Here is a 14,433-nt window from a genome sequence, read left to right as displayed (position 1 = left end):
GTCTTCCCTAAGGGCACATACTCGGGGGCTTAATCAGGACTAGGACCTTCTTTGTCTCCAGGACAGTTTCTGGGGCTGACTGAAGGCCCTAGCTTCCACAGATAGCACCAAAACCACCTCTCTCTGAGACTTTTCTCCTCAAATTCTTTTATAGGTAACTCCACCTGAGTAAGTAGTTGGTTGATATAAGTTTCAAAAAAAAACTCAACCTAAGTTTCTTTACTAACTCTTCAAAACGGGCACTAAGGAAATTCACACACAACTGAATTGTGCGTGCTCTCTTCTTGAAAATTTGCACTCCTGTCCTTCTGTGTAAGGAGGAGAAAACAATGGTCAGAGATGTTCCCTAAGAACAAAGCGGAGAGCCCTTTCACTTTTTTTGTCTTTTGGGTTTTGTTTTTTGTTGTTGTTTTGTTTTGTATTGGTTTAGTTTTTGTTTTGTTTTGCTTTAATCCTGGTCTTGGAAAAACACAAATGTGGATCCTCATCAGTTCACTCTGAGAATGACCAGTTCTAAAGTGTCCCCATGCGCTAAGACAGGACATACCAAGTGATAGGACACTTGGCCAACTCATCCCTGAATTCTGAAACATCTAAGTCTTCTGAGCATAGATCAGAGATAAAGCCATGTTGAAATTAAATTATAGTTTTGTGCCTGGACACTTGTCTCGAAAATAAACTTTCCAATTCAAAGGTGTCACCATTACTGCTGGCAATAAAATCCTACTTTTGAATCACATACTCTCTTTTAAGTTGTCTGACAATTGTGGCCTATAGAACCAAGGGCTGGTTCAACCAGCAATTTACCACGAGGATGCCTAAGACCCGGGGTTGGGTCATATGAGACAAATTGTGACTAGATGCATGTGGCATTCCCCGCCTTCTTCCTGACTCTTTGTTACTAAAGACATTTAGTTAATTTTTATTGAGCTATTTATAGTTACCTTTTTAATGTTTTTATTTAGTCTAGTGTGTTTTCTAAAATGTCAAAATTGTAAGTGATTTTCATAACTTAGTTCAAAGTAATTTCAAAAACAGCATTACTAGAGCACAGAATTCTGATACTAATTATTTAAAAACAAAGAGAAAAGATGCATTGATCATCATAATATTTTGTGGTGAGAGAGAAAGGGCAAAGCCACAGAAATGTTGGGGGGGGAAGCCCAATTTAAAAATTGGCACCACATTTAAGATAATCATATTCTCTAGATGATTATATCTGTTCCCATGCTTTAAATATATTAATCTACAAGCATCTTGTTCACTAATTCCTTCATTCCCTCCCTAGTTTGTTTCAACAAATGTCTTACCAACTAGAAGAGAGCTAGGCAACCCTGGTGCCAGAAGTGACCCATGATGGTGTCCTTCTAGTCTCTCTAGTCCTCTTTCCCCAATAGATCTTATTTGTTTACTTGGCAGTCTGAGGTCTTTTTGAAAACCTCTTTTGTTCTGTGTCTGCTTAGACAGTGCAAAAAAAAAAAAAAAATCAAAACAACAACAACAACCACAAAAGCCCCAGCCGGTTCTGGGGAATCAGCTCAATGTTACCATTTTAAAGCTGTAATCTTGATAATATTTTCATATGAGTCCACAGCAAACAACACTGGAGTGTCATGTGTATTTGCAGAGAAAAGATTATCTTCCAGAAGATACACTGCCATGGAATTAGTATCCTTCCCTGGGATATAAAATACTCTGATAACTATAAATAAAACAGAAAAATACACTAAACAAATCCGGGGTTGTCTGGCGGTGCTGGAGATACATCCCTATTTCTATTCCCCTTTCCCATCTAATCATTGCTAAATCTCCACACAGCATTTTTCTGATGTCACATTCTGTAGCAATAGCCCATATGTTTGGCAGCCTCTCCCTCATAAGAAGAAACTTCCAATTAATTTGGCTGTGAAGTTTTGCTCTATTTGTCTATCCCCAGAACCAATCCTTTAACCCCCCAACATTATAATTAAAGCAAATTATAATTTAAGGGCATCTAGGGGTGAGGTACTGCGGTAAAACATCTGTGGCTAGACCCAGCTTGACAGAGAGAGGATAATGGGAAGTCTGGAAAAAGGAAATCTCGGAAAACAGCAGCAGAAGCGAGGAGGAGGACTCACCTCACAGGATAACCATCCAGTCTCCCTCTAATACAGTTAACTCCAAGTATATTTCGTAAGGGAGAATCAATTTCAATTTTGCCAATTAAACCCAGTCTGGTTATCTACCACCACCAACGGCCTTAAGATGGTTGATACATGCTCTATTTTGATGATGGCCCCTATAAAACTGAGGGGGGGAAAAAAAAGGCCGCATCTATTTGCAGTTGATTTTTCTGCCACATACAACAGTGGGAGCCAGCGCCAGGGGCAGCTTATGTCCCACACCTGACACTTTGTGTCGTGTTGCCGATCCTGAGGACAGGAGGCGGCTCTCGAGGCCCTCAAAGTTGCTGGCACACTCCTCTAAGAAAACCCAGGTGCAGTAAATTTCAGCTCCACATTCCTGCAAAGATTTCTCTAAGCATTGGAGGGGTGGAAGAAGATGGGGAGGGGACTAACCAAGAGGAAAGAGGACCTTTAAGCCAGCAAGCCAGGTTGGGCCCTGTCTGCATACATCTGTATTATGGGCATTGCTAATACCAATTCCGGGAGGAAGGCAGGGAGAAAGGGCAGAAAATCATCGCAGAGGTAAATCGGGCCCCCAATCAAGCCACCTCCAAACCCGCAGTGCCTACAGAAGCGCCTAGTGCCGCAACAGCAAGCTTCGGAGTCTCTCTAACCTTGGGTTTCCCAAAGTGAGTAACATCACTCACTACTTCTTCCTCATCAGCGTCGTGCACCCAAAGCTTCTCAGCCCTGTTCTTGATAAATCTTCCTAATTGCAAGAAATGACATAAGATCCCTCCATCCAACCCCATCCACCCTCCCCCATCCACAAGTCTTCAATTAGAAGGGCACACGTGTTTCCCAGCCAGAGAAATCCACCAAATAGTCACCATGTCAGCCCCAAAATTGGAGTCTCAAAGGACGTTTCTTAACGCAACAGAAAGTACCCTTAATCCCAGTTAATTAATTGTCCATTCCTGCAGAACTGCAAGCGCCTGCCCTTGCTCCTGGCCTCTGCCTCCGCCGCACTGGGCGCTCTCCCGCTCTCCGGCTCGTCCGTCCGCTAATGCGGGTGGTAAGTAATCGCTAATTGACTGTACTGTGGAGTGAAAGCGCACTAAAATCCGAAGCAAATGGGAAATTGGGACAGTGCAAATATTTAGGACTTGAGACTCTCTACACCTGGTCAGCGGGGTCATCAGGTCACTGTTCAAACACTGTCGCCCATGTTTTTGTCTACTCAATGGGAAGAAATTGCTTTGTGGGTTTCCCACCTTCCCCAGTTCTCGCTCCACCTGCAAAAAGACTGGGTCTTAAAACCATTCCGGAATTTGCCGTCAGATGGGGCGGGGCGGGGTGGGGGTCTCAACGACGTCTGGAGGGCTCCCGGATTCCTAATCCCCACCGCATTCAGCCACATTCTTGCCTTAACCTCCTTTGTCAGGGTGGAGGTGGTCCAGGCAGGCTCGGCCGCCTGCCCTCCCTCCCCTAACTTCCTGCGTTTTTATCCTATGCCCGCTTTCCTAATAATTCTTTGTCATTAGTTGCACCTTCGGGTCTCTTTAAAAGCGCGCTGCCCTTGTTGTATAAAAATAACTTTAAATTTTTCTGTTAAAGTCCAGGCTAGGAAAAGGCCATCCTGGCGTGGCACAGGATAAAGCCAGTGCCAGGTCGTAAGCCAGGCGCCGCCTTCTGGAAACGTGTGTGTCACCCACGACCGGCGTGGTCGCCTTCCCGGGCTTGGGGTTACCAACTGGCCGGCGACGGGCCCAGCATCACCTACTGTCCACCTACAGACCTTGCTTTCTCTCGAGGCCGCGGGGGTGCAGCCCTCTCCAAGTCCTCAGCAAGGGGAGTGGAGACTCGAACCCTGCGGAAAGTGCGAGCCGCAGTGCCACGGGGCTGCGGGTCGCCTCCCGGCAGCTGGAGAAAGCCGTGGCTTCCAGAAGGCGAGCAGCGCTTTCCCAGGACGGCGACATCCTGCGGGAGGCCCTGGCCGGCGCCTACGCTTCGGTTCGGTCTTTCCCGGAGTTGGGCACGAACTGGGCGCGGGCAGCACAGAAGGTCGCTCCCCGAGCGCGCGCGGCCTCGTGGGCACCACGCTCACGGTCGCCCGAGCCGCTCTTCCCTCGCGGAGAGAGTCCCGGCCACAGCTCAGAAGCAAGAAACGCGCCCCAGGCTCGGCCACCTTCTCGCTCTGGGTGCGGGAAGGAGCCCAGAAGAGGAGGCGCGCGCGGAGCCGAGGGTAGAGAAAGGAGGCCGGGTGCGCAGCCGGGCGCAGCAGCCTCAGACAGTCCCACCCTTGCCCACTCAGGCCCGCGAGCGACCTCCGCCTCCACCTCGCTCTCCCCGACGCAAGTCCCGAAGGACAATCACCGCGGCACCTGCCTGCACCGGGGAGTGTCCCCAAACCCAGGGCACAAGTCGAGCGCACACTTTCAGGAGCACGAGCCGCCTGCAGGTGCGCGGGAAGGAATCCAGCTTTGTCGCCCAGGCCACCCCAGCCCACGGTGCCCGCGGGGCAGTGAGAGGTCACGCGGGTCGCGCTAACGGACCCAAACAATGCCATCCCCCGCCTCACACCACTGCAGCCAAGCAAATTAGCCAGCGCCGAATTAGGGCCGGATTCCTTGCCTCACTCCCCGCTCGGCAACTTCCCGGGACATTGAGGAACTGCTGAGCGCAGACCTTTGCCCTTCACCCACTCCACCCTCTCCACCGCCGCGTCCGCGATGAGGGTTAATCGTTAAATCTACAGCCTGGGAGGAAGGGGCCCGTGACTTCCCAAATTTCCCTCCGCTCCCACCGCCATCCCAAAGGGGACAGCCAGAGCGGGCTCGCCCTCTCACGCTCCAGGACACCCGTTGTCCTAACTTAGATCTGCTGCGGTCACATTTTCTTCTTTCCACAGGTCTGGCCGAGGGTTGGACAGGGTTCGGTGGTTAGGGAAGACAAAACACGACTCCCCAGGCTTGAAGCGCTAGCCGGGATAACCAGCCTGAACAGCAAAATAAAATAGGCTCGTCTTGAGTGGTTTGTTTGTTTGTTTGTTTGTTTTTGTTTTGGTGAGAATGAAAGGGAGGTCTGCACCGCACTGTACCGGGCTGAAATTCTGTATCGGAATCTGTTGACTTTCTCCCACATCTACGTTCAGTTTTTGTGGGGTCTTCCTCCCGCAGGGAGACAAAGCAGATAACGAGGGAAGAGCGCTTCCTAGAGAAGTCCTGACCTGGAAAATAAGGTCCTTCACCCCAAGCCAGCAGTCAAGGTAGTAAACACTGGTTGGGGGTAGGATTCCGGACTAGACAGACTAGGGCAGGAAAGCTCTGCACCTCAGTGAGTCTCTGGGAAGCAAGCGCAGGCGGTGGGGCTCTTCATCTCGAGCCTACCCAGTGCAAAGAAGAGTCGCCTCTTGCCACTGTTTGGATATTCTGGAGGGCTCACAGTCTTATTTTTTGCAGAGAAGCAGTGAGGCAGAGGTGCTGCTCCTGATTTTACCACGGCCGCCACTCGGGACACGTCTGGTCCTTCTGCTTCTCCCGCAGCGGTTTCCCCACTTGTCCGCCAGCAATCCCCAGATCGCCGGTGTCCATCGCCCGAAATTTCCCTCGTTGCCGAGCAAGACATGTGAAGAGGGGTTAAAACCCAGGGCAAGGGGCAGACAATGCTCCCCACCTTCCTAGGCATCCGAACTTTTCTAACAGACCTTAGTGCGGGAAGGGGACCAACCGGACCCAAATGGCGTGGCGGTGGGGACTGAGACCGGAAGCGCTCACCACACCTGAAGGTGCTGCCCGGGGCAGGTGCTGAGAACCATCCACACCGCCCCCCACCAAAGACACCTACGTGGAACCCTTTCAAAAGGCTCTAGGAAGTGACCTCGCGGGTGTCATCAAAGGAACCCAAAGGTCACCCACCTTAAGGACTGGTGGTTTGGAATTCCGTAAAAGGCACCGGCCCCGAAGAGAAAACTGGGACCCAAGGGAAATCTAAGCAACAGGGACCCTGCTTCTCTACCCCGGGTTGCCTTGGGTATCACTGCCAGCCTTCTCTCTCCGTAATCTTTTGTAGCCAACATCTGGACAGCCGCTGGTAGAGGCGCAGTTTATCAGAGAAGAGCCGGGCGGCATCCTGCCTGAGGCCACCTGAGCTGCGCAGCCAGGCAGGAACCTCTGAAGGGTGAAGCACAAAGAGTGCCCCTGTGCAAACAGGAGCCTACCTAAGGACTGACCTGTGACAGAGAAGCACATATAGTGTCCTGGGCAGACCGGGAAGGGAGGGAATTACTACTCGAGGGGAACACTTTCCTGAGGGGAATGTGTTTATACCAGTCCTCAAACAGACCCCCCCCCCAAAAAAAAAGACCTGGATTTAAAGTCCTAAAATGTCCCTAGAGTCCAGGGCACCAGGGGTACCTAGGTTAGGGATCTATACAATGCTGCCAAGTACACAGTTTATGGTGGTTCTGAGAGATGGAAATGTAGATGCTCGAGCATCTGTAAGGAGGCTTGAGCCAAACTTGCTTGGCCCACTGGAAGGTCCATTTCATGTGAAAGAGTCTGTGCTGTATCTTTTCCAGGGGTTGAGAGAGTCCACAGGCCTGGGGTTACACTTATTTTTCCATCATGCCCAAGGATGTACCCCACATTCTTCCAGCACGCTAATTCTTAAACCATTAAGTCCTACCACCTAGGGAAGAGGAGGCTTGCCCCCTCCCCCCAGTCACAGCTTAAAGCTGGTGGATAGAACTGCTTGTGAGCGGAGACACAGGGCTAAGAGAAAAAAAAAATCCTGAAGTCTCCCGGGATTGGACCCTTCAGTCTTGGCCGGTTCCTCCTCCAACCTACCTTCTCTTTCTTCCACAGAACCCAAGAAAGACAAAAGGAAGGACTGACCGCCCCCTCTTGGTTGGTTTTGCCTTAGGGAGCTATTCTAGAGTAACTTCTCTCTCTCTCTCTCTCTCTCTCTCTCTCTCTCTCTCTCTCTCTCTCTCTCTCCTCTCCTCTTCTCTTCTCTTCTCTCCTCCCCCCCCACCCCGTGCCCAGAGTTCTTTTCTTTACCTCATTAAGTTTTCCATAGCATGGGCTCAGACTCAGAGCCTTGGCGAAGTGTATGAAGCCAAGGTGATTTCCATGCCTTTTAGCAAAGTGAGTTCCTGACATTCAATATCCCTGGGCAAAGGGAACAAAAGTCAAGACAATCTGAATTTTGCACATGCCCAAAAATAAACCATCACAGGAGAGTCCAGAATAAGGACCGAACATCTGTGGACCTAAGTTATCAGCATAAGGGTGCAGGGAGTGCGGAGGACCGACCGGAGTCACACCCACACATCCTTTCTTTTTTCACAGACTGCTCTGACTCCCGCAGCTCGGCTACAAGTAGTTTCAGGACTTGAGCACCTTGGCCAGGGTTCACCTTGCTGTTTGCGCAGGGGTTGAGCACCTGCAGGGTCTCCATGTGGGGGCTGATGGAAGCAATCGCCAATACTGCCTGTAGAATATTTTAACGGTAAATTTTCCACGGTGCAGCGAACTTTGAAACTGTTTGCCAACAGGTGACAGAAAAAATGGTTGGCTACAATCGAGGAACAACCTGAAACAGGTTTGAATGAAGCTATCCCTTCCAGTTTCTCCTCCAGAACTTTCCAACAAAGCTCAAGACGCTGGCTAGACAGCCCGCCCTGAGCTATGCTGGGACAGAGCCTCTGCGATGGAGAGCCGGGGCGCAGGAGGGCGCGCTGCTGCGCCCTAGTCACGGGTAGTCTCCATCCCTGGGTGAGCCTGTTCTTACTTAAACCCCTAACGCACCACTAAAGCAATCATAGGCGGAAGTCTCTTGGCAAGCCCAAGGAGGAAACCCTTCATCTCTCTAGGGTGCTCAGGGGTACCTAGCCCAATGCAGCTTCTGGTGGGTCAGGACTTAAGCAGCCCATAAGCGCGCGCTAAGCTTGAGGACCTGTTCAGATCTCTGTACAGATAGATTCCTTCTCTTTGGCTCTCTGTCTGGAAGCCAGAAACACGGACAGATTCCCTTCCGGAAAATCTCTGCCATGCACGCACCCGCACCCTTACATACATAGAAATCTGGGGCGAGCAACCTGCCCGAACTTCTTGGCCCTTGCTAATTGCAGGCGCTGGAAGAAATCGAGAGAGCAAGCCAAGTGCCCACACATCTGAGTCTCTCCCTCTTCCAAACCCGCGCCGCGAAGATTGCCTACCCTCGCCTAAGCAAAGGCTGAACGCCCAGTCCACAACTTCGTTCCAGAGCTTCTCGCCGCTGCATTCCTCGGCTAGCTGGAATGTAGCGAGAGCATTCGCTCACAGGGAGCAGTCTGTCAGCGGCGGCGACACAGGCGGCGGGTGCCTCGGACAGCAGCGGCTGGGGACTTACTTAACCAGGTGCTCAAATTGCCAAAACCAAGTGTGTGGCAGGGGGCGTCTGCACAACCAGCCCTGGGTACCCGGGACGCGCTCTCCAACTTCCCGCCGGCTAGGGTGAAGTTGGACTAGCGGTTCTGCGAGCTTTGGCCATTGCCACGGAGGATAATCACTTGGGGGGACCACTTTTGCCCTCGGGCCTGGCCTATAGCCGGAAACCTCTGTTGTCCCCAAACAGCATCCTCCCCAGGGTTCCCATAAAAGCCATGGGCCAAAGATGCTACTTTCTGTACCCTTGCGCCCTCCATGAACAGTATACGGGAAGCTTTTATATTTAATCGCAAACAGCCAAGAGCCAGCCAAGCCCTTCATACACTGACGGGTACCCCTGCTCTGTGACCGCGTCTGCGCCCCGACCCCTCCCGGCCAGTGCCACAAGCGGCGTCCGGCCTGCCCGAACCTGCTGAGGCTGTTAGCTGTCTTGTTATCAAATTAAATCAGCGAGAAATGGGGGGGGGGGAGGTGTCTTACGTTGCATCGGCACACCGAGCATCTCCGGGAGCCCCTTGACAGCCCCCTCCGTGGGGACAGCCGCGCTCTGCATCATCTTGGAGCCAGAGGCAGCAAGTCGCAGTCTACCGAGATCTCTCGCTCTCTCCCTCTGGCTGGATTCGGAAATTTGAAAATAATAATAATAATAAAAAACCCAACCAGGCTGCTGAAGTCACAGAGGAAGCCGAGCCCTCCGCCTCTTCGGGAGGACTCCACAGGCTGGCTGGCCCCCTCCCCCCCGCCAGTCCTCAGGCTGTTTCAAATCCCTTTGATCTCGCTCTCCCCGGCTAGTGCACATCCCGGGTTGAGACGCTGTTGCTGCAGCTCTGGCTTTTTTCCCCTCCTCCCTCCTCCCCCCCACCAGCCCCCCCCCCGCCCTCCCTTCTCCCCCTCCCCCTCCACCCTTCGCGTGCCGGCTGCCCGGGAGGCCGCGGTCACCTAGGCATTTTGATTCATTCACACTGCAGGAGCGGCCGTGACGTCGCTCTCCGCAGGGAAGCCCGCCCTCCAGCCAGTCCTCCCAACCTGGCAGCTGGCTGCAGACCCTCGGCTGACCAGAGTGGGGGGCGAAGAGGGAGGGGGGGGGTCCGGTAGCCCCGAGTCCGGTCGGAGGCGCGGGAGGGCGGGGCCGCTCGCAGCGGGGCGTGGCCTCGCAGCCCCTCCCCCACACCACCGGGCAGGCTTGCGCCCTGGTATAAATACTGCGGCGGGCTGGGCCGCGGCAGCAGGTGGTCCCGGAGCAGGCCGTCCGCGCCCCGCAGGTTTCTGCGGGTGCTTCGGGATTCCTGGCTAGTCCTCAGCATCCTTCCTGCAGGATTAAGGGGAGGAGTGATGGGGGTCGGGGGGGTTGGGCCCCGCGGACCCTGGGTTGGCGCTCTAGGTTCCCGGCTTCTCCACCCGACCGAGCGTGTTCTGTAACTGGATGATTCCATCCATCCTCCACTGATTTTTTCCCTGGCCAATTTCTTTCCGGCCGGCCGGCACTAACCAGACCCTGCTCCCTCTCCCCCGCGTCTGGCTGAGGCTGGGCCAGGGACAGCCCGTACTCGGCCGGGAACGCGCGAGTCACGCAGCGGGCGGCCGCGGGGCCCGGTGCAGGAAGGCGACCTGGGACGCGCGCGGAGGTGGCCGGGCGCGGGTCTCCGTGCGCGCCCACATTCGCCCCGGCCCTCCGCCACAGTCCGCACTCTCACCACCCAGGGTCCAGCCCCAGCCCCAGCCACACCCTCCCCGCGGCGGGGCCTGGGTCACCCAGATCGGCCCTCTTCTGGCTCGCAGAGACCGCTCAGCGGAGCTCGCTGCAACCGCGGGCGCTTTGAAATATCTCCGGCCACGTGTGCGCGAAGCGGAAGCGTGCACCCGGCCCCCCGGGGGCAGACCAGCGAAAGGCGTGCGTTGCTATTGTGTTTACAAGACACGCGAGCGTATACACACACACACACACACACACACACACACACACACGAATGCTCGCGCTGAAAATTAATTCTCCTTATGTCCATTCTCGGAGGAAATAAAGCAAGGATCAACGAAGTGTCTTCGAAGTCGCTATCACTTTTTCAGACACTCGACTCCTGACCATAGGCGTGGGAAGCCCACCGTGTCAGCCCGGGGCACAGCCACCTCAACACCGCCATTTCTAATTTAGTTGCCTACTAGACGTCAGAAGGGTCTTTCCAGCCTGATAGGATCCCGCATGGGCCGGAAGGGGGACTCTGCACCCTCATCATAATCTTCCTGAGAAATTTTTTTTTTTTTTTCACTATTGGTGTTTTTAAGGCTGGTGATTGAGGAGCATGGAACTGTAAGAGGAGGGCGTGGCTGTGTGTAATAGTCTCTGTCTCCAATGAGGTTACAATGACTTCTATGGGTCCTGGCACTAACTAGTGTCCTGTGAGCTGGCTCAACAAATTCAGAGAATACCTGCAAGGGAGGAGGGGAGGCAAAGCACCTGGTGATATTTTAAATGTTTACCAAAATGTTTTCTATAGACATACTCTTGGAAAACAAACGCCGGCTTCATTAGCAACCAAACACACGGAAACCAGCAGTGCGTTCCGTACTTTTTCCTTTCCTTTCTTTTCTTTTTGTAAATCTGTTTGTTTGTTAAATGACCACCTGGGAGGAAATCGGGAATTATTTGGTAAGGATGTTTGTAAATATTTCTCCCACAGATATTGCTGGTGTCTTTATGAACTCTCAATATCCGCTTGGAAAGAAATTTAGGGATATTTATCATATCCATAAAATCTTCCTACCTTTTAGCTCATGTAATTCCATTTTTTTTGAGTGTTTAATCCACAAAAATAACCTAGAGTATTTTTTAAAGGTGCATACATTAAGATATTTATTAGAGCATGATAGTTTGGAGGGGGAAATGACCTAAATACCCAACAGAAGAAAATAAGTTGAAGAAGTATATTAGATTTGCTAGATAGTATCTTAAGCAATCATTGAAGCTAATTATAAAGTCCAGCAACATGGAAATGCTGTGACAACCGGTAAAAATGTTAGTTAATTAGGAAAGCAGTGATAACACCCATGGTTGGTTTGGGTGTGAAGAAGACAGGAAAAAACCCTAGGGGGAATACAAATGTCTTCTAAGGGCATTTCGACAATAGTTGTTCTGTACAGCTGGGGATAGAATTCAGGGCGTTGTACCTGCTGGGCAAGTAAGCATGGGCTCTACCATGCAACTATATCCCTAGCCTAAGGCAAGACATACCCTAAACATGCCATTTATATAGAAATATATTCAAAGAACGTGATTAAGAATGTTAAACAAGCCATTTGTACCTTTAAAAAGAAAATAGCATAGGGGTTGAGAGAATAGCTCAGTTGTAGAATAGAAAACATAGGATTTAATTTCCAGGGAAAGAAAAAAAAAAAAAGGAGAAGAAGGGCGGGAGGAAGAGAGAGACACAGGGAGTGATTTATTCAACACTATAGGATTATTGAATAAATTAGAGCAAACTAAATGCTAAGAAGTCACTAGAAATAATAAAAGAATATCTGGTAATGTAGAAAATGTAGGATATATATTAGAAAATTGGGAAAGAGATTATAAAGCAATATGAATTTAAGAACTTAAAAAAATCCTAACTATGCCAGGTGGTGGTGGCGCACACCTTTAATCCCAGCACTCAGGAGGCAGAGGCAGGCGGATTTTTGTGAGTTCAAGGCCAGCCTGGTCTACAGAGCGAGATCCAGGAAAGGTGCAAAGCTACACAGAGAAACCTTGTCTCAAAAAACCAAAAAAAAAAAAAAAAATCCTAACTAGAAAAATATGCTAAAATATAAAAGTGGTTATCTACATAGCAGATAGATAATTTCATTCTTCTTGCCTTCTTAAAAGTTTTCTCAATAAGTGCATTATTTTACAAAGCAGGAAAAACTGATTAAAAACCAGAAGAAAATACATCAAAATACTATCCAAAAAAATCTGTTTTCAAAGTATATTAGAGAAATGTATATGAAGTAACTTTTTTATTTTATAGATTTTCTGTTGTGTAGCTGTATTTTTTCAGTAGTGTTCATAAAGGATATCCTAGGCAATGATATGTACAGCAAATATAGTGATTCCTAACACATGCAGAAGGTCATGTAGCCTGGGCTGACCACACTCCTGCTGTGTAGCTGAAAATGACTTTGAAAATGGCTGATCCCCCTGCCTCTCCACCTTCCAAGTGCTGGCTTTATAGATGAACACCACCATTCTCCAATCCACCCCCAACCCACCTCACTTCCCTCCGAGACGGTGTCCCGCTTTGCAGCCCAAGTTGGCCTAGAGCACACTATGTAGCTCAGACTAGCCTTAAACTTGTGGAAATCCTCCTGCTCTCAGCCTTCTGAGTAATTATAACCTAAAGTTATACTTGAAGCCGGGCGGTGTTGATGCACACTTTTAACCCCAGCACTCAGGAGGCAGAGGCAGGTGGATCTCTGAGTCTGAAGCGAGCTTGGTCTACACAGTGAGTACCAGGACAGCCAGGGCTACACAGGGGAACCCTGTCTCTAAAAAACAAAAATCAATAAATTAATATTTTAAACCATCCTCTGCCACTCTTGTCCCACTCTGGTATAAACTGGCTGGATGCTGCTGCCTGCTTCTCATTGGCAGGGTACTGGTCAGTCATCAAGTAGCGGATAATGTGTCCTGGTGCTGGGCTAAGTATTCTTCTGTCCTGGGATGATGGAGGAAATGCCAGTGTCACACCTGTCCCTTGACAGATGATTCCTTGGCTTCAGGTCTTGAACCTGTGGGCGGCAGCCTCTCAGTGCCGTCAGTACCCCCAAACCTACCCATAATGTACCTCAAGCCAATAAATACTCTCTCCCTGGGCATTTGACCCTGGTATGAGCTGGGTCTTGTTCCCAAGGTTATTACATTTCACTTCCCTTTGGAGGCCTCTGCTTTTGCATCTGCCAATAGGGAAACATTAGCTAAAAGCTTTCCTTAACCTGGATGTTTAGCGTCTAGTGCAGATGGCGGTCACAATAACAACTGGTATTTATTGAAAGTTTACAACCGTACCAAGCACCATGGTAAGTACTTCCACCTGCATACTGCCGTGTTTCTTCACCACAAGCCAAGAAGTGGTACTTGGTGGATGAACAGACAGGCTGAGAGGGCCTAAGCAACCTCCACAATGTCCTGCCCAGAATGGGAGGCTGACCAATTCCTGCAGAGCCCCACTATGAAGAAAGGCCCAGAAGACCCTGGGTAGGACTCAGAATTTAGGCCTCTATTTGGTTCAATCACCTTTTCTCACCAAGAGCCCAGGCTGGAAGGCTGCCTCTTGGGAACAACATTCCTTAGAGCCCCCTACTCTCAGATCCTATCTTTGGGCAAGGATATTCCAGAGGGTAGTCACCACAGGACAGGCAGTAGTGGTGTGGCTTTCTTTGGGTCTGTCCGAGAAGTTGGCCAATAGCCAGCACAAAGAACCTAGTACTTTCTAGACATTTATACAATACATTTCTGGGAACCAAATCTAACATGTCAGTGGGTCCGATTCCAAGGGGGAGAAATCCAATCTGGGAGAATGATGATAGCTGGCAATTTGTCTAGCACTTACATTTTACAAAGGTCCTGCGTGCAGTTTATCTCATTTGATCTCAAACATCACGCTTGGACTTGGGTATGATTATCAGGAATCAGAGAGGTTAAGTGGTCTGCCTGAGGTCACAGAGCTAATAAGCTGCAGAGAGGCCTGCAAATTAAATCCAGCCTTTTGACTCCCAAGCCGGTGTGTGTGTCTTCTAACCTTTACATTTTAGGAGTTTCATGGAGTGGGCAAGCTCCCCCTCCAAAGCGAGGAATCCTGGCCTTTTTCTCACCGCCCCTGCCTCCCCATCACCTCTCTCTAATCATCTCCTCCTCGTCCTCATTCCTC

General features: G+C 50.6%; 1 protein-coding gene across 1 annotated transcript in view; it reads right to left on the bottom strand.

The window, feature by feature from the left end:
* The window catches only part of Lhx4 (LIM homeobox 4), a 40,673-nt gene extending 31,581 nt beyond the window's left edge, over positions 1–9,092 (bottom strand). The window contains exon 1 of the mRNA XM_059280990.1: positions 9,017–9,092. Within this exon, the coding sequence (XP_059136973.1) occupies positions 9,017–9,092 (76 nt within the window). The remainder of the gene's footprint in view (positions 1–9,016) is intronic.
* Between the last annotated feature and the right edge of the window lie 5,341 nt (positions 9,093–14,433).

This window comes from Peromyscus eremicus, chromosome 15 (genome assembly GCF_949786415.1).
Source record: "Peromyscus eremicus chromosome 15, PerEre_H2_v1, whole genome shotgun sequence".
Classification (NCBI taxonomy): domain Eukaryota; kingdom Metazoa; phylum Chordata; class Mammalia; order Rodentia; family Cricetidae; genus Peromyscus; species Peromyscus eremicus.
The sequence above is the reverse complement of the archived record's forward strand: the minus strand, read 5'-3'. Positions and strand labels throughout refer to the sequence as shown.